At 37.7% G+C, this 21,671-nt stretch overlaps 1 protein-coding gene across 1 annotated transcript in view; it reads right to left on the bottom strand.

The window, feature by feature from the left end:
- LOC128659543 (chloride channel protein C-like) overlaps positions 1–21,671 on the bottom strand; it is a 299,086-nt gene that overhangs the window by 12,137 nt on the left and 265,278 nt on the right. Inside the window, exon 17 of the mRNA XM_053713137.1 lies at positions 10,363–10,458. Within this exon, the coding sequence (XP_053569112.1) occupies positions 10,363–10,458 (96 nt within the window). The remainder of the gene's footprint in view (positions 1–10,362; positions 10,459–21,671) is intronic.

Genomic DNA, 21,671 nt, shown 5'->3' with positions numbered 1-21,671 from the left:
GAGCATTGTTTAGACGCCACTGCCTACCTGTGTATTGTTGCTGACCATGTCCATCCCTTTATGACTATAATGTGCCCATCTTCTGATGGCTACATCCAGCAGTATAATGCACCACAAAGCTCAAATCATCTGAAACTGGTTTCTTGAACATGACAATGAGTTCACTGTACTCTAATGCCCTCCACAGTTACCAGATCTCAATCCAATAAAGCACCTTTGGGATGTGGTGGAACGGGAGATTTGGATCAGGGATGTGCAGCCGACAAATCTGCAGCAACTGCGTGATGCTATCATGTCAATATGGACCAAAATCTCTGAGGAATGTTTCCAACACCTTATTGAATCTATGCCACAAAGAATTAAGGCAGTTTTGAATGATTTTTTTTATTATTAGATAGTATATATATGAGTGTAACACTTTATTTTAATGTATTTATGTTATGTTTGGTGCACATTTTTTTACCCCTTACACTTAATGCTAAGGGGCCTTCAGGCTCGCCGGAAACAGGAGTTAAGAAGCAGTGGTCTTAAGACTATTGCTCCTTAATTCGTACACCTCATCTGAGGCTACGGCTATCAATCCACTCAATCTCATGCGATCGGGTTGAATGACACCCCCTGCTAGCGGCCGATTGGCCGTGAATCTGCAGGGGGCGGCATTGCACAAACAGTTCACCAAAACTGCTTTTGCAATGTTAAATGCCGACAGCGTATGCTAAAGCGGATCATTTACGTCCACCTGTTAATAAATCGGCCCCTAGGTCTTAACTCGCACTAACCTGACATGCTCTAATTTAGTTTATTTTGGGAGAGAATAGCGAGCCACTTGTAATCTAGCCCACAGTGTTTTACTATGAAGGGGAAATATTACCAAAGTAAAAAACATACAGGGCCACTCTTGGACCCAAAATATATAACAATATAGCTGCAGACATAAGATATCATCTTCTACTCTTTGCATGAGAACATTATGAAACTAGAAAAAAGAGGAATGAGTTATGTAAATTTCTCATATATCTGGCCCCACATATAGTCTCATAAGAGAGCATATAATTTCACTGGGAGAATAACCATCTATGCCAAGACCAGTTTTGGAAAGGAATACTGTCTAGTGAGACTAGGATGAGGTAAACAACTGCTCACTGGAATAGAAGTGGGGGCACAGTTAGTGAGTATTACCGCCTCTTGAGAGACTATCAATTAACCCTTTGAGTGCTAAGCCATTTCCCACCTGGGAGCTAAGCTGGATTTGAGCTTTTTTTTTAAAAAAAAATTAAATATATTTATTTTTTACATTTTAATTTTTTAAAATTACGCGAAACGTGAAGCCCTTGTGATGCCTGTGACTATACTGGCCAGATCGCCGGGGTAAGAGTCAGTGGGAGCCCTCAGATTGCCCTCAAGGTGGGTGAGTGCTAGCGACGGCTCTGAGCCGTCGTCAGCACCTGACTGGGAAAATTTTCAATGGCTCAGAGCCATCGTTAGCACTCAAAGGGTTAAATATATGTAAGTAATGTATGCCTCTGTGAGTGGCAAGCAACTTATTTACAAGGGAAGTCAAATAGACAAATCAGACTATATATCAAGGCGTTAATTATGGGTGATGTATTGAGCTCCAAACAAAACACCTCAGACAAACAAATATAATGGTGGAAAGTTATGTTATGCGATAACTAACTGGGGAGGAGCAGTCGGCAGAGGCTAACAGATCAGTTACTACTGGCATTATAGTGCTGAATTGTATAAAGGATTAGCAATAAAACACTGACAAGTGCAACATATAAAATGTACATATAAATAAATAGTATATAGACAAGACTAAGGGGTAGATTTACTAAATGTCAAGCAGACATGATTCTCTATCCCTAAATGGTAAAATGCTTGTGCAATACCGTCGCCTGCTCACTGGCGGGCAATGGGCCGCTAGCAGGGGCTGTCAATCATCCTGATCATATCGGATCGGGATGATTTTTAATCCCCCACCTAAAAGGTGGCGCACAGTTTAAGGAGCAGCGGTCTTCTGACTTCCGCTTCTTAACTTTAATTTCAGGCTCGCCTGGAACAATAGGCCTCCGAAGCAGCATCCGCTGTTTGATATATGGAGCCCTAAGTATCAAACAGAGTATCTAGAGAATAATGTTGTTATGTTATTATGAGACTTATCTAAGTATTAGAAGTGTTTAACCTATAATATTACATCAAATTTGCATTACCCTGTAATAATGACAGGTTTAAGTATAGTTAGCAAACCTAACATAAACTCTCCTCATCCCCTCAAGAAGCGACTGTGTGCTGCGCCACAACCCTCCAGCCGCTGACAAACCACAGCAGCAAAGAAATCTCAATGATGTTGAGAGAGCAGTAATAGAAAGGCAAACAGCAATACATTAAGAAAGTAGAATATAACTCAGCTACTGGACTGACAGTATTTATATGTCCCCTTAATATGCCTACAGCTTACACAAATAACCAATAGGTTGCTCTCTTGCAGTACTGATAAAGGTAACCACATAAAAGATAATGGCACATAGTAACAAGCAAAACATTGTCTAAGCTTCTGTATACAGAGCCCCATACAGCTGTATGAATCTTATCCCCTCTATATCGCTAAACAACAGACCTTGTGAAATTGAACAGCAGTAGGACATTGATTTCAGAGTCACAATAATGTAAAACCAGAGCGCATCTGAATAATAGGAGCCCCTGTGCATTAATAAGAGTACCTGTCTATGCTAGTGACTGAATATACTGTACAGAGCTAAACTGACAGACTATACATAAAGCTTTAAATGCTGCATACAAATGAAAACTATAATATACAGTTCCCTCTTCACTCAGAGAGGCTCAAGTACTCTCAGCTGAAAATAAAAAAAAAGTTAGTTGTCATCTTGACTGTACAGAAAGGCAAATCAAATCCTCATATATTTTAGCCTCTACTGGCTTTCCAGTGAGTTGTGTTTTATTGTGCTCGATGTGGAATTTGATCTAAAAGAATAAATAGAATTCTAAAAGGTATTCTGCATACATAAGAAAATAATACATCAAAGGAGTGTGCACATATTACTTATACAATCTTATTAAAGGGACATTATATTGCAAAATGTGCATGCTCTAACTTGTGAGAGCATATAATTGTAACACTATCAGCCCTGCAAGTCTCTGGGCCTGGTTTTATTTAAACCCTGTGTTAAACACATAGTTAAAGTAAAGCAGACACAATGGGAGTGTACAACTGTCGCTGCTGATTGACTAACTGCCTATTTCTGCTCGCGGCCAAAGGTTTTCTGCACCTCTTACGCTGTATTTTAACTGTAAGTAGTTTCTAAATTACATGTTCTAACTAATTAGGCGTAACTAGAAACTACAGGGCCCAGGTGCAAGTATCTAAGAAGGGCTCCCCCCCCCCCCCAAAAAAAAGGTGAATTTGATACATCTTTTTTTTAACATTTAACACAGAAAAAAAAATGTGAATCAGATTACATGTCTGCAAAAGGAGGTACCCTGTGCCCACAGTCTGTGAGATGGTCTGATCCCCTATTACTGTATATAGTGACACTGTTTCCCACCAATACTGTATATAGTGAGTTAGTGACACAGTCTGTAATCTGCCGGTGAGATGGCTGGTCTGACCCTACCTGTCCCAGTACTTTATAAAGTGACCACATTAGTATGTGACATGGTCCAGCCCCCCCCCCCCCCGTACCCCCCCATGCTGTAGTAACAAGGTCTGTAATTTGCTGGTTCCACAAACATACACACACACACACACACATGCATAAATACACACACAGTCACATACATACATACAAACATACACACACACACATACATGCATGAATACACACACAGTCACATACATACATACAAACATACACACACACACATACATGCATGAATACACACACAGTCACATACATACATACATACAAACATACACATACATGCATAAATACACACACAGTCACATACATACAAACATACACACACACACATACATGCATGCATACACACACAGTCACATACATACATACACACACACACAAACATGCATAAATACACACACAGTCACAAACATACACACACACATACATGTATAAATACACACACAGTCACATACATACATACATACATACAAACATACACACACACACATACATGCATGCATACACACACAGTCACATACATACATACATACATACACACACACACAAACATGCATAAATACACACACAGTCACAAACATACACACACACACACATACATGCATAAATACACACACAGTCACATACATACAAACATACACACACACATACATGCATGAATACACACAGTCACATACATACATACACACACACACATACATGCATAAATACACACACACACACACACATACATGCATAAATACACACACAGTCACACACATACACACACACACATAAATACCAATGGGTAAAACAGAAACACTAACCCCTGTAGTCAGAGACAGAGACACTAGTGAAGCATCACGTCACACTTACATGATATCAATGCAGGCAGTGGGAGGTCAACGTTTTTACTGAATTTTTTTTTTAAGCTGGCCCCCCACCCTCGGGGGCCCAGTCACAGTTGCGCCCTGCACCCCCTGAAGCTCCGCCCCTGCATGCAACCTTTAAACAACAGTGTCCATTAAATTAAAGGGTCAATAAACACCTTGTAATTGAGATACATTTTTATTGCCTTTCTATAAAATAACGTCAGCCAAGTCTAAAAGGTTTTTAACCAATTTTACACACAAATGATTAAAAAGGAATAGCTTAAAAAGCACAAGCTATCCAAAGTAGGACTCGGCTGAACCATGTACCAAATTATGCTTTATTGAAAAGATAAAAAAGACAAAGCCTCTATTCCCTTGCATTTCTGAGGCGGCGGGCAGCAATTAGCCTAATCGGATACAATCGGGTTGATTGACACCCCTTGCTAGCGGACAATTGGCCGCGAATGTGCAGGGGCGGTATTGCACAAGCATTTCACGAGAAATGCTTGTGCAATCATAAATTCCGACAGCGTATGCTGTTGGCATTTATCGATGCCCGCCCGCACAATAATAAATCGGTCCCTATAACCTGAGGTGTTACAGCGTCTTATTTCAATATTGGTCACATTTGTTGTGCGATTTCTGATTTTGTTTACTTTGAAAAATTAGTTATGGGCATTGTCAACCTAAGAATAAAATAAAACCCAGAAGCAGATCCCCTGCTCCCTGTGCATAAAGTAATCCAGTTATACCATCTTGACTGTGCTCAACAAGTCACCCTTTCTGGCATTAACATGGGTTTGTGTACAACAGATGCATTGCTGTAGCATCATTATGTGTATGGTAGTAAGGTGATGTCATTCCAGGTGCTACATCATTGTGAAAGTTGCAATTCTCCATAAAATAAAATAAAAAAGTGTGGGAACTCACCAAGTCTTACACCCCCCCCCCCTATCTATATATACACACATGCGTGCACACTTACACACTGTATTTATATGTATATAATATGAACACTTTGTTAATGAAAGCAAATTAAATCCAATGAAGGGTTGAATGGTTGCCTTTGGGCCTGAAAATTATTTTTTGTCACAAAGTCTCACCCACTTAAGGAGTTATAGTCCTATTTTTGCTGAGGGGAGCTAAATAACCCCAGAGCAAGCCACACAGAATTGTAAGCACCATGTGTCATTGTAGGAAGTGTTATTGCCCATTAATAGAGGATCTCACTATCCCTCTAAACAGATGGTGTTTCGGCTCCTCCCACCAGCAGCAGCAGTGTTTACTTAAAGGTACATGATCTATCTGAATCATGAAAGTTTAATTATGACTTTAGTGTTCCTTTAAAGTAAATACTGAATTTAGAATGAATAATCCTTTTGATGACTATATTAATTCCATGCTTGTGTTTGGTAGCCTAGCTAATAAACATTAAAGGGACAGTATACTGTAAAATTGTTTTTCCCTTAATGTGTTTCCAATTACTTTTTTTTACCAACTGCAGATTATAAAATGTATGAGAATTTGCTTTTTAATGTTTATTTGTGTATATGAATTAGCGGATTTTGTCTTTTGAAACCACAAGCTAATAGAATAGGTTGAGCTTGTAGGTATAATCAGATCTCATTACTTTATCACATTGTCTACCTGCTTCTTTATCTTATATATGTCCATAAACCAAAGACCAAATACTTGGAGAGAACAATGGAAAATTAACATTTTATTATCTTATCTCTTCTATACCCCACTGGGAGTGTAATTTCTTCTGCTGGCTGTTTTTACACAGCTTATCTATATCTTAGACCTAAGGCCAGAAACTTTCTAAATAGGTGGGGATACCACAGGCTAAATGAACTATTTTAAATGACAGTAAAGGAAATACTTGTAAACAATTGAATACACTCCAGCAGGTAAAGTGGATAATTGGGAACAAATTAAAGGGGAGAAAACTTTTGGGCAAACTGTCCCTTTAATATCTTGCATGATCTCCCATCCTTTCTCACCCAAACTCCCCTATTAATCTGGGCTGCTGTGAGTTATTTCTTGCTTTGATTTATTTCTTCCTTTGGTTGAAAAGGTAATTCCTTTGAATTACTAAAGTGGACATACATTCCTTCAGTAAAGTCTAGTGAATATCTAAATAAGGCTTCAGTAACATTTATTGATCAGAGGCAATTTGATATCATTGCAAGACCCGCAGACCTTCTGTTGTAAACCTGTCACTGGCGGCTGATGGACAACAGGTATAATCAACTTCACATCCCTAACACAGCAGACACATAATATCTCAGGGTATGTTTTAATCATTTTCATGTTACTAGGTGATCCAATATGACAGATATGTAATGTCTGATATCAAAATAATCCCCATGATTACAAAATGTTAACTGTATGTACCTAAATAAAATGATAACGAGTCCTATAATGTCAGCCGATTTATGGTGTGCCATAAAAAAAAAAGAAGGGTACATTCTTTGCCTTCTCTCTTAAAGGGACACTCAGGTTTTATTACATTTTCATGATTCAGATACAGCATGTAATTTTAAACAACTTTCCAATTTACTTTCATTAAAAAAAATGTGCACAGTCTTTTATATTTACACTTTTTTGAGTCACCAGCTCCTACTGAGCATGTGCAAGAACTCAGACTATACTATATGCATTTGTGATTGGCTGATTGCTATCACATGGTACAGGGGGAGTGGAAATATACATAACTTTGAAACTTGTTAGAATAAAATCTACTACTCATATGAAATTCAGAGTAAATGCTATTGTATTGTCTTGTTATCTTGCATTTGTTGATTATGCAAATCTGCTGTGTTTACTGGTCCTTTAAAAGGGACTGGCTAGAATCCGATCTCAGACAAAAATGTATTTAATGCTAAAATAGGCTAAATAGTTTTGTCATTTTACATGTTAGGTTATGGACATTAGTGTATATGACCATTTATCTTCCATTGTCCGTTTGGACAATGATCTGTGCTGGTGAAGTAGTAGCTTCTGTTATTTTAACCTTTTCATTTTAAATCTGTTTGCTTTGAGTAATTTTGTTTGTTAATTTTGATTTTGTATATACATGCACTGTGAGCTTTTTGATTATAATAAATATTTTTTTATTAACCCTTTGGCTGCTAAGCCATTTCCCACCTGGGTGCTAAGCTAGATTTGAGCTTTTTTTTTTTTTTACTTTTTTAAATATATTTATTATATATATTATATATATATTATATATATTTATGTATTACTTTTTTTTCCAGATTACCTTTCCAACTATGGGTCTTGGGGTTCTGTAGCTGCTTAAATGCCTGAGATACAGGGTTCTAAGCAACATGCCCCCATTTCCCTATATTGTCTATTGTTAATCTTAAAGGGACATTATACACTAGATTTTTCTTTGCATAAATGTTTTGTAGATTATCCATTTATATAGCCCATACAGTTTTGTTTTTTTGTTTTTTTAAATGGATAGTTTTGCTTATTTTTAAATAACATTGCTCTGATTTTCAGACTCCTAACCAAGCCCCAAAGTTTTAGGAGAATACTGACGTATACCTACTCCAGCTTGCTTCTGTTTGCGTAAAGGGTCTTTTCATATGCAAAGGAAGGGGGAGGGAGGAGTGTCTGATATTTCCCACTTGCAGTGGGTGTTCCAGTAACCTTTTAAACAGAGCTAAACTGGAAGCTTCTAAGTAAGTTTTAAACAGATTTATACTGGATTTTTTATCAGTATCTGTGCATCTTATTCTTTAGAGTAGTGTCTATTACATGCAGCTATATGAAAATTGGTGTATACTGTCCCTCTAAATAAAGTTGCGCGGTGACGTCATCACGTCATTGCGCATGACGTCACTGCGTGAATCGTGAAGCCCCGGCGACGCCTCTCACTATTTTGGCCAGATCGCCGGGGTGGGAGTAGGTGGGAGCCCCCAGATTGCCTTCAAGGTGGGTGAGTGCTAGTGACGTCTCTGAGCCGTCATCAGCACCTGACTGGGACAATTTGCGACGACAAAGAGCCGTTGTTAGCACTCAAAAGGTTAAAGGGACAGTCCACCCAAAAATTTCCTCCCATTTAAATTGTTCCCAATAATCCATTTTACCTGCTGGAGTGTATTAAATTGTTGACAAGTAGCTCCTTTACCCCTATTTTGGCCTTTGAAATAGCTGATTTAACTTGTGGTTTCCCAACTTATACTGAAAGTTTTTATACTGGAGTTTCAGCTATTGAATAGCCATAGCAAACACAGCCAGATGAAGAAATTAAACTCACAGTGGGGTGCAGAATAGTTAAGTAATAAAATGATAATTTTCGATTGTTCTCTCTGAGTATTGAGCTTTGGTTTTCCAGACAAATATAAGATAAGGAAGCAAGTGTGTGTACACAAAGTGATAACATAATGAGATATGATATTACCTGAAGCTAAACCCATTGTAATAGGCTGTGGTTTAAAAGCACAAAACCAGCTACTTCATATACACAAATAAACCTGAAAATGCAATTTCTCATACGTTTTATACTCTGCAGCTGGTATAACAAGTCATTGAAAATACATTAATATAAAAACAATTTTACAGTGTACTGTCCCTTTAAGTTTTGTATTGATTAATTATTTGAATTGTGTTACTGAAAATCCAAACATAACAGTATTTGTTAACACAAATTGTGTTTTGTTTCTGTTTTTTGTTTTTGTTGTTTTCTTCTTTTTAATCTAAAAGTTTAGGGTTTTGCTGAGGGTTTATTATTTAATAATGCTAGCAGTAGCAACAGAGATATTTAGTGTGGGTGGTATAAAAAAGGGAGGTTTGGGGCATTTACTGAGTCTAGTACAGACTTGACAGTATAGATTTGCCTGCGATAACCTTGTTAAAGCTGAAGACTTGATTATCCCTCTTACCATCTCACCTACTACTAACAGTGGTTCATCTGCACATTTTCATCTGTAAGCCAAACAGCAAGTGCTATTGTGAGCCTCATTGCTAAAGAAAGTTGCATATAAGTTGCTTATCTCTGTATTCATAGATCTAAAAAGAGCAATTTCTGGTGCAATTATATAGTGATACAGCATTACCTTTGCTAATGTACCGTTAATAATTGTGTACATAGCAGATTATGAAACTCTATGCTAGTAAAAAGAACTGTATGGGAAACATGCAACATCTAATTTTTTTTTTCAAAGCATGTTTGAATAATCATTTGAATAATCTGAATTTCAAATGAGCAGTAGAATTTTTTCTGACAAATTGAAATATTTGCTTCAGTTTACTGGCCCCTGAATCATGTGACAGTCATTGGCCAATCACAGACTCATATGCACTGTAGTAGCTGGTGCCTCAGAAAGTGTGTATATAAAAAGCATGTGCACAATTAGCTAATGAAAGTAAAATGGAAAGTCTCTTAAAACTGCACGCTCTGTCTGTATCATGAAAGTTTAATTTTGACTTAAGAATCCGTTTAAACTTTTTGTACAATTATAGAAAGAATTATCTGCTGTCCCACTACAGATTCATGCTAGCCAAAAATGACATGAAAATTATAAATTCTGTTAACTTGGTATTGTTTTGTCAATCTGGAACTCATTTTAATCAAAATGCTCTTTAAATGGTCTCTTTTGTTGCATTTTCTTGCTGGCTCATGTTATCAACATCTGTTATGTTTATATAATGTGCATTAAAACTCAGGAATGCTGTTTGTACTCGGCTACTTTTTGTTGAAATGTAAAGTCTCAGGATTGGCAATGTTTATGTAAATCAGTGCGGCTGACACAGCCATCATAAACAAATGATTTAAATATAACAAACACATTGTTCACAGAGGAAATGTTTGTTTTTGTATTTGGCTCCGTCCCTACCAGATTGATGAAGAGCTGCTGATACTGAGAGTCTGTAGAGTATTTGCTAAGCAGAGTGTTCATCCGAGACTCATCTGGCAGTTTCTCTACTGTTACCTGGAAGGAACAACACAACATGGTACATTTCATTAGTAAACATGCAAGCATCAGCCCAAACAGTGAGGATATACCAGTCCCTAACAAACAACGATGGCTATTTGTTAACAGAAATAGCAACCTCATTAAAGGGACACTAAACCCCAATGTTTTTCTTTCATGATTCAGATAGAGCGTGCCATTTTAAACAACTTTCTAATTTACTCCTATTATCAATTTTTCTTCGTTCTCTTGCTATCATTATTTAAAAAGCAGGAATGTGATGCATAGGAGCCGGCCCATTTTTGGTTGAGAACCTGGGTTATGCATGCTTATTGGTGGGTAAATGTAACCCTCCAATAAGCAAGCGCTATCCATGGTGCTGAACCTAAAATGGGCTGGCTGCTAAGATTTACATTCCTGCTTTTAAAATAAAGATAGCAAGAGAACGAAGAAAGATTGATAATAGGAGTAAATTAGTAAATTGCTTAAAATGTCATGCTATATCTGAATCATGAATTTTTTTTTGGGTTCAGTGTCCCTTTAAGTCACCTGAATGGCCAACAAATGCTTATTCCCAAGCATTTCTGTGTTAAAAAGGCTAGTAGCACCTAATGGTCATTTAGCAAAATATTGAGTCACCTAACCCCATACCTAGTTCATATAAGCTTATGTTTTCAGTGCTTGTATAAAAAGAAAACTACATTGGTGTACCTGTTTCAAGCAAGTAGCTTTAATTTCAGTTGTATTGGTTAATAGGTGGTGAGTCACATTAGAGCCAAACTCTTTTCAATCTGTATTTTTCTGCTTGTAAAGCCAATAGTGAAGCTTATATATTCACACAACAAAAATATTAAAATAATCAGCAAATCAAAATTAGCTGTTTGAAGATTTTGAAATTATGAAAATCAATATCTAAAAGTATTAGAGAATTGTATTATTGCACTGTTGGTTGAATACAGTAACATACCTATTCAACAGAGGGTCCTGGTGCAAACATTTGGACCCCCAAAGGTAAGTCAGTTGTAAGCAATAGTAATAATATACGTTCTGCTCAGTATAATGATTTTAGATAGATATGTAAATAAAAGGCTCCCATGCATTAGGATTGTACACATTCTACACATGCCTATGTATAGACTACCCTGGTGCCACTGCACCTGCTACATCAATGGTAGTTCTGCCCTGGTTTACTATAAGGGGTAAACACATAGGTAAAGTGAGCAGCAATGCATTAATGGGACCTAGCTGAACACATTTTTTGAGCCAATAACAAGGGGCATGTGTGTGCAGCCATCAACCACCATCTAGCTCCCAATAGTGTATTGCTCTTACCGAGCCTATTTAGGTATGCTTTTTTTTTTTTTTTTTTTTTTAAATAATTTTTTATTGAGGTATTGAACAGTATCTACAAAACAGATGATGTGTCCAGGCAAGGATCATAAGTAATAAGAATAATTATACAAATTTGAACTAGAACATTAAAGTCTCTGTGTTACAATGGTTGTCACTGTATTCAAGTAGTAGTATTACTGTGCATTTGTAGATGAGAACCGTAATTATATAATAAAATACATTCAATAGAGATAGCGTAACTACTGAAATCAGTTGTAACACTACTTCTGAGACCAAGGGCTTAAGGTGTAGATTAGATTATGGTGAACAAGGGTGACTGAGACACATAATAATGAAACCTCGTTTTTTATATAAGATAGCAAATGATCCCTACTCTGATATAGGAGGTACTCTATAATCTTATAACTGTATGATGTAGGGAATTGGCTTTTGTCTGGCCTCTCTTGGGCCAGAGTGTATAGAAGGGAAATTCAGCGGGCAAGAGCCGCTTAGTAAAAGGGGGAGGAAAATGAGGGGGGGCGGAGCCTTTTAAGGTTGCTATATAGCATATTATGGTTTCCAAAAATTTTTTTTTATAAATTTAGATTAGATGAGGGTGGTACACATGACTTGGGGAGTCTTTTAATTAGCATCATGAGTACATATATATACAGGGAATGTCTGCTTTGGGGATGTATCTTTGAAGGTGAGGTAAAATATCTATTTCTTTGTAACATTCATGGGATCATTGTAAAGTAGGCATAATAGATAAGTTAGTCTAAAGGCGTTCTGGGATAGTTATTTAAACTGCAGGTGCATTGGGGGAAAAGCGCTCCGTACAACTAAGGGTCAAGGCAAATATTATGCTGGGGGCAAGATAATGGTGTTAGGTAAGCTAATGGTGAGCCACAGTGCTAGGCCAAGACATATAAACAAACAGTAAGCTAAAAACATGGTAGAGTTTAGGATATCAGATTCCCAAAGGTAGCTTTGGCTAAAATTGAGAAATTTGGAACTTAGCATCTTAGCATACAACCTATGTACCCTGTTAGCATATTTAAAGAATAAATGGAGCCTAGTGGCATTAGATGCAGTTCAACATATTATTATGGCGTGTGAACTCAAGTTAGTACCCACTATGAAAGCTGAATATTTGGTGAGTGAAAACATGGAAAACATTAGTCATAAAGAAATTAACATAATAAGACACTTCCCACACTTTCACAATTAAGAGAATACAGACTATGATACATATAAAATAAACTAGTGTAAGATAAGTTACCTATTGTAGATGTCTAAACGTATGCTATCTTGACTTTATTACGGATATATGGAAAATAGGGCAATATGTATACACCCCGAATCTATTAGATAGTGTGCAAACTTCACTGAGCATTACCATTATAGCCATTAACTAGGACATAAAAAAAAAAAACTACAATGCATAAAATGTAGGATAACATTTCCAATAACATATATAATATAACAAGTATCTGTATTTATGAACAGCACCATGAATGACCAGGCAAATACCCTCAAGCTAGAGGAATGATACTTTATGAAACTAGGGGAGACTGTAGAGAATTCAACTAACCACTTTAAAGTGACATACTCATATATATGTAGAGGCCAAATGTTAATGGCACAAGTATTAAAACTTTGACAGGAATGTAGTAGGAAACGAATGTAGCATGGAACTAAGTACTCTTACCTCAAGTCTCATAAGTATACAGGAAGAGCCCTGTAAGGGAAACACCTTAAGTGTATGATATAGATTATCTAACTATAAATTAGATAGACTATGAAATATAGTACTATTACCTATCCATGGGACCAATATATTCACTCTAAATATATAACCCTGGTTAACTTGAGGGACATAAATAATAACAATAAACTGGCTAGTAGGCAATCTACATGTAGGTGGAGTAGTTGTTTGTATTTAGTCAACTAGTACAGGTTAGTAAAGTAAATAAAATAAAATATACTCAGCTGTCTCAAGGGTTGCTTGGCATCTAGAACTGTTAATATAAAAAACTACTCATCTAGATAGATAAAGCTAAACAGTCGTATAACACATGTCATTTTTATGTTAGGCGCTAAACATTTAAAAAGAAAAAGAAAAACATAAACTTTGAAGTCATTAAAGCTCCAGCATGTATCAGATAAACTGAAGAGACAATGAGAGCTTGCTATATGATGGTTTGCAGAAGCATCTGGGTAGTATCCCATGGATAAGTATCACAAAACGAAGCCCCAGCAGTGAGGAAAGAGTAACGTTACAATATAGTGCGCTTGGGATGAGGAGGATAAGGATATCAACAGTATTCTCCATGAACTTTTGAATAGGTTACAAGCCTGCTCCAGGAGATAGAAGTTATGAATGTCTCTATTAAAAATCTTTATAGCATGCATAATGAGATAGTGTGCAAGATATATTAGTAGCGTTATACTTTACACCAAATTAGGAACCAGTACCCTGTTTTATACTGGTTTTGTATGAGTCGCAAGTTCAGAGCTATCGATTAGCAAAAAAATAAAATAAAAAGAGGGTTCCTGTCAATTCGATCCGTCCTATTATTAGAAGATAGCGAGGTCTTGGCAAATTAACCAATGCCAGAGCGGCACCTCACCTGCTGCCACAATACCAAAAGGTCAGGAGGAGCCAGAGTTCCTGAGTGTGCACCGGCCAGGGGGTCAAATGTCAAGTAAAGTCCCAAAGCGATGCCGAGAAGCGTGCCGGCTACACACCAGAGACGCGGAGGAGAGCTGATGCAAGGTCCGCAATTGTCGGGGGCTTCAGAACCTTCTAAAATCATCCCAGTTCTCAAGAAGGTCAGTGCACCCATCCGGGTACACCCATATTCATGCAGCCTCACTTTTGTAATCCAGGGTCTTGCTTTCTCCCATGAGCAAGCTATGTCACTTGAAGTTAGGGGGATCAAGGGAGGGGTGTTTGACTGCACGGAGATTAAAGGCGCTATTACAGCAGCGCAGTGTATAGCGTTGAGGCATGGGGGAGCTTGTGAGCAAAATTGAATCTTTGCTTGTTCAGTTACAGTCTCAGCACACGGCTCCTCGCATTCCTGGTCTCCCCTAATAACAGATCTCAAACTATAAAAGTGATGCATCATACGGTGTTCCAGGTTCTCAAAGAAAGATTTCAGGTCACTATATGAAACCTCCATGATAAAGTGTTGGTGCTTTATGTCTGAGTCTACTAGCTTGGGGTTGTGCATAAAGGCTAGCAAAATGGCGTTTCAGATCGCGTGGTCTCACTGAAGGGTGCGTGCCTCACTTCTATCTGCAGCTCAGGTATATTTCAGAACCTTGCAATGTGCTGAAGAAGCCTTAGTGATCTTTAGCAGGAAAAGAAAATAGGATTTCAGGGTCCCTCTTCATTATCTAAAGCATATATTCCGATATCAGATCTGGGAGCTGCGATGAAACATGTCTGATCTCCACGGTAGTTGGCTCCGCCCCCCTCAGGTATGCTTTTTAACAAAGTATACCAAGACAGCAAAGCACATTTTATAACAGAAGCAAATTAAAAAGTCTCTTAAAATAGCATGCTCTATTTGTACAGTAAAAGTGCATTTTGATTTTAATATCCATTTAAATGTTAAGTTTACATCACATTTCTTTAACACAAAAGATGTCCATTTGGCATTTTCCATACTGATCGACAGTGTAAAAAATAAAATCAGCAAATAATGTCCTAGATTCCATGTGAAGTGCAAAAATATTAGCATTATTGTGTGTGGAGAGCAACCAATAGCACTTCTATTTATGCTCTTGTATTAGAAGTTATTTTTTAGCTCTCGAGTCTATGGGAAGCTAAATGCCTCACATTTTCATGGTGAATATTGCTCTAAGCCAAGGGTGCACTAATCCAATGGTGTGCAAGCAGTGGAGTTCTTCATGTAGTTCTGTGCTATATTATTATTATTATTAACTAGTTGGTAAGCATATCCAGAGGGCAGTTTATGTGTTGTTAATAAAAATTTAAAAAAATACAGAAAAAAATAAACAAATTATCAAAAATATAAAAATTAAACCTAATCCCTATGAAAATTAAAAAGCTCCCTCCAAAATAAAAACACCCCCTAATCTAATGCTGAACTACCAGTAGCCCTTAAAAGGGCTTTTGGTAGGGCATTGCCCTAAGTTAAACAGCTGATTTGCAGTTACAAAAAAATTCTAAATCCCCCTAACAGTAAAACCCACAAACCCTCCCAAAATAAATAAACCTTACACTTAAAAACCTAAACTATCCATTGCCCTGAAAAGGGCATTGTATGGACTTTGCCCTTAAAAGGGCATTCAGCTCTTTTGCTGCCCATCCCTAGTCTAAACATTTTTACAAAAAACTAAGTCTAAACCCCTCAAAAAAATAAAAATAAAACCTAATCCCTATGAAAATAAAAAAGCGCCCCAAAATAAAAACACCCCCTAATCTAATGCTGAACTACGTCCCCCCTAACAGTAAAACCCACCACCCACCAAACCCCCCAAAATAAATAAACCTAACACTAAAAACCTAAAGTATCAATTGCCCTGAAAAGGGCATTTGTATGGGCATTGCCCTTAAAAGGGCATTCAGCTCTTTTGCTGTCCATCCCTAATCTAAAAAAACTTTCATGATTCAAATAGGGCATGTAATTTTAAACAACTTTCCAATTTACTTTTATCACCAATTTTGCTTTGTTCTCTTGGTATTCTTAGTTAAAAGCTAAACCTAGGATGTTCATATGCTAATTTCTTAGACCTTGAAGGCCGCCTCTAATCTAAATGCATTTTGATAGTTTTTCAACACTACAGGGCATTAGTTCATGCGTTTCATATAGATAACATTGAGCTCATGCACGTGAATTTACCATGGAGACAGCCCTGATTGGCTAAAATGCAAGTCTGTCAAAACTGAAATAAGGGGGCAGTCTGCTGAGGCTTAGATACAAGGTAATTACAGAGGTAAAACTTGTATAATTATAACAGTGTTGGTTATGCAAAACTGGGGAATGGGTAATTAAGGGATTATCTATATTTTAAAACAACAAACATTCTGGTGTTGACTGTCCCTTTAAACTAAAGTTAGAGAAAATAAAAAATCTAATATTACAGAAAATAAAAAAACAAAATTATCAAATTTAAAAAAATTATACATAATCCCTATGAAAATAAAAAAGCCCCCCAAAATAAAAACACCTACTCTAAGAATAAACTACCAGTAGCCCTTAAAAGGGCTTTCTGAAGGGCATTACCCCAAGATAAACAGCTCTTTTAAATTAAAAATACACAAAGTCCCCCTTAACAGTAAAACCCCCACCCACCAAACCCCCCAAAATAAAAAACCTAACACTAAAAAACCTAAACTACCCATTGCCCTGAAAAGGGCATTTGTTGGGCATTTCCCTTAAAATGGCATTTAGCTCTTTTACAAAATGCCCACCCTAATCTAAATTTAAAAAAAAAAACAATTTTTAAAAAAAACCTAAGTCTAACCCCCAGGTTGGTACTCACCATTCCTGAAGTCCAGCGGAGAAGGTCCTGTCTCATGTGGTGAAGTCTTCTTCCAAGCGGCGACTTCTTTCTTCTTCCAGGAACATCCAGCACAGAGCGGAGGGTGGAGCAGAGGGCGGAGCTGAAGACCGGCAACACTGGAACTGAAGACCGGCGACCCTGGAACTGAAGACTTTTAAGGGCAATGCCCAACAAATACCCTTTTCAGGGCAATGGGTAGTTTAGGTTTTTTACTGTTAGCGGGATCTTTGTGTATTTTTAATGTAAAAGAGCTGTTTATCTTGGGGCAATGCCCTGCAAAAAGCCCTTTTAAGGGCTACTGGCAGTTTATTCTTAGATTAGGGGGTGTTTTTATTTTGGGGAGCTTTTTATTTTCCTACGGCTATATTTAGAGTTTTGTCGGTAACGACCCGCGTAGCTAACGCTGGCTTTTTTCTGGCCGCACCTTTAAAATAACTCTGGTATTGAGAGTCCACAGAATGGCTGCGTTAGGCTCCAAAAAAGGAGCGTAGAGCATATTTAACGCAACTTCAACTCTCGATACCAGAGATGCTTACGGACGCGGCCAGCCTCAAAAACGTGCTCGTGCACGATTCCCCCATAGGAAACAATGGGGCTGTTTGAGCTGAAAAAAAAACTAACACCTGCAAAAAAGCTGCGTTCAGCTCCTAACGCAGCCCCATTGTTGTCTATGGGGAAACACTTCCTACGTCTGCACCTAACACCCTAACATGTACCCCGAGTCTAAACACACCTAACCTTACACTTATTAATCCCTATTCTGCCGCCCCCGCTATCGCTGACCCCTGAATATTATTTTTAACCCCTAATCTGCCGCTCCGTAAACCGCCGCTACTTACATTATCCCTATGTACCCCTAATCTGCTGCCCCTAACACCGCCGACCCCTATATTATATTTATTAACCCCTAATCTGCCCCCCACAACGTCGCCTCCACTTATTAACCCCTAATCTGCCGAACAGACCGCACCGCTATTATAATAAAGTTATTAACCCCTAATCCGCCTCACTAACCCTATAATAAATAGTATTAACCCCTAATCTGCCCTCCCTAACATCTCCGACACCTAACTTCAAACATTAACCCCTAATCTGCCGACTGGAGCTCACCGCTATTCTAATAAATGTATTAACCCCTAAAGCTAAGTCTAACCCTAACACTAAAACCCCCCTAAATTAAATATAATTTTAATCTAACAAAATTAATTAACTCTTCTTAAATAAATTATTCCTATTTAAAGCTAAATACTTACCTGTAAAATAAATCCTAATATAGCTACAATTTAAATTATATTTATATTATAGCTATTTTAGGATTAATATTTATTTTACAGGTAACTTTTATACTTTATACTTTATACTTGTATTTATTTTAACCAGGTACAATAGCTATTAAATAGTTAAGAACTATTTAATAGCTAAAATAGTTAAAATAATTACAAATTTACCTGTAAAATAAATCCTAACCTAAGTTACAATTAAACCTAACACTACACTATCAATAAATAAATTAAATACAATTCCTACAAATAAATACAATGAAATAAACTAACTAAAGTACAAAAAATAAAAAAGAACTAAGTTACAAAAAATAAAAAAATATTTACAAACATTACAAAAATATTACAACAATTTTAAACTAATTACACCTACTCTAAGCCCCCTAATAAAATAACAAAGACCCTTAAAATAAAAAAATGCCCTACCCTATTCTAAATTACTAAAGTTCAAAGCTCTTTTACCTTACCAGCCCTGAACAGGGCCCTTTGCGGGGCATGCACCAAGAAATTCAGCTCTTTTTCCTGTAAAAAAACACATACAATACCCCCCCCCCAAAATTACAACCCACCACCCACATACCCCTAATCTAACCCAAACCCCCCTTAAATAAACCTAACACTAAGCCCCTGAAGATCTCCCTACCTTGAGTCGTCTTCACCCAGCCGAGCCAAATTCTTCATCCAAGCGGAGCAAGAAGAGGTCCTCCATCCGGTAGAAGTCTTCATCCAAGTGGGGCAAGAAGAGGTCCTCCATCCGGTAGAAGTCTTCATCCAAGCGGGGCAGAAGAGGTCTTCCATCCGATTGAAGTCTTCATCCAAGCGGCATCTTCTATCGTCATCCATCCGGAGCGGAGCGGCAGCATCCTGAAGACCTCCCACGCGGAACATCCATCCTGGCCGACGACTGAACGACGAATGACGGTTCCTTTAAATGACGTCATCCAAGATGGCGTCCCTCGAATTCCGATTGGCTGATAGGATTCTATCAGCCAATCGGAATTAAGGTAGGAATATTCTGATTGGCTGATGGAGTCAGCCAATCAGAATCAAGTTCAATCCGATTGGCTCAGCCAATCGGATTGAACTTGATTCTGATTGGCTGATTCCATCAGCCAATCAGAATATTCCAACCTTAATTCCGATTGGCTGATAGAATCCTAATAAATAAATAGAATCCTATCAGCCAATCGGAATTCGAGGGACGCCATCTTGGATGACGTCATTTAAAGGAACCGTCATTCGTCGTTCAGTCGTCGGCCAGGATGGATGTTCCGCGTGGGAGGTCTGCAGGATGCTGCCGCTCCGCTCCGGATGGATGACGATAGAAGATGCCGCTTGGATGAAGACTTCTACCGGATGGAGGACCTCTTCTTGCCCCGCTTGGATGAAGACTTCTACCGGATGGAGGACCTCTTCTTGCTCCGCTTGGATGAAGAATTTGGCTCGGCTGGGTGAAGACGACTCAAGGTAGGGAGATCTTCAGGGGCTTAGTGTTAGGTTTATTTAAGGGGGGTTTGGGTTAGATTAGGGGTATGTGGGTGGTGGGTTGTAATGTTGGAGGGGGGTATTGTATGTGTTTTTTTACAGGAAAAAGAGCTGAATTTCTTGGGGCATGCCCTGCAAAGGGCCCTGTTCAGGGCTGGTAAGGTAAAAGAGCTTTGAACTTTAGTAATTTAGAATAGGGTAGGGCATTTTTTTATTTTGGGGGTCTTTGTTATTTTATTAGGGGGCTTAGAGTAGGTGTAATTAGTTGTAATATTTTTCTAATGTTTGTAAATATTTTTTTTTTGTAACAGTTCTTTTTTATTTTTTGTACTTTAGTTAGTTTATTTCATTGTATTTATTTGTAGGAATTGTATTTAATTTATTTATTGATAGTGCAGTGTTAGGTTTAATTGTAACTTAGGTTAGGATTTATTTTACAGGTAAATTTGTAATTATTTTAACTATTTTAGCTATTAAATAGTTCTTAACTATTTAATAGCTATTGTACCTGGTTAAAATAAATACAAAGTTACCTGTAAAATAAATATTAATCCTAAAATAGCTATAATATAAATATAATTTATATTGTAGCTATATTAGGATTTATTTTACAGGTAAGTATTTAGCTTAAAATAGGAATAATTTATTTAAGAAGAGTTAATTAATTTCATTAGATTAAAATTATATTTAACTTAGGGGGGTGTTAGTGTTAGGGTTAGACTTAGCTTTAGGGGTTAATACATTTATTAGAATAGCGGTGAGCTCCAGTCGGCAGATTAGGGGTTAATAATTGAAGTTAGGTGTCGGCGATGTTAGGGAGGGCAGATTAGGGGTTAATACTATTTATTATAGGGTTAGTGAGGCGGATTAGGGGTTAATAACTTTATTATAGTAGCGGTGCGGTCCGCTCGGCAGATTAGGGGTTAATAAGTGTAGGCAGGTGGAGGCGACGTTGAGGGGGGCAGATTAGGGGTTAATAAATATAATATAGGGGTCGGCGGTGTTAGGGGCAGCAGATTAGGGGTACATAAGTATAACGTAGGTGGCGGTCGGCAGATTAGGGGTTAAAAAAATTTAATTGAGTGTCGGCGATGTGGGGGGGCCTCGGTTTAGGGGAACATAGGTAGTTTATGGGTGTTAGTGTACTTTAGAGCACAGTAGTTAAGAGCTTTATGAACCGGCGTTAGCCCAGAAAGCTCTTAACTACTGACTTTTTCCTGCGGCTGGAGTTTTGTTGTTAGAATTCTAATGCTCACTTCAGCCACGACTCTAAATACCGGAGTTAGAAAGATCCCATTGAAAAGATAGGATACGCAATTGACGTAAGGGGATCTGCGGTATGGAAAAGTCGCGGCTGAAAAGTGAGCGTTAGACCCTTTTTTGAATGACTCCAAATACCGGCGGTAGCCTAAAACCAGCGTTAGGAGCCTCTAACGCTGGTTTTCACGGCTACCGCCAAACTCCAAATCTAGGCCATAGGGATTAGGTTTAATATTGTAAACTTTGGTTATTTTTTTTATGTTCTGTAATGTTAGCCTTTTTTTATTTTTTGCAATCTTAGCTTTTTTTATTTTTTGTAACTTTAGTACTTTT

Source organism: Bombina bombina, chromosome 5 (assembly GCF_027579735.1).
Source record: "Bombina bombina isolate aBomBom1 chromosome 5, aBomBom1.pri, whole genome shotgun sequence".
Lineage (NCBI taxonomy): Eukaryota > Metazoa > Chordata > Amphibia > Anura > Bombinatoridae > Bombina > Bombina bombina.
This window is presented reverse-complemented; position numbering and strand designations above follow the sequence as displayed.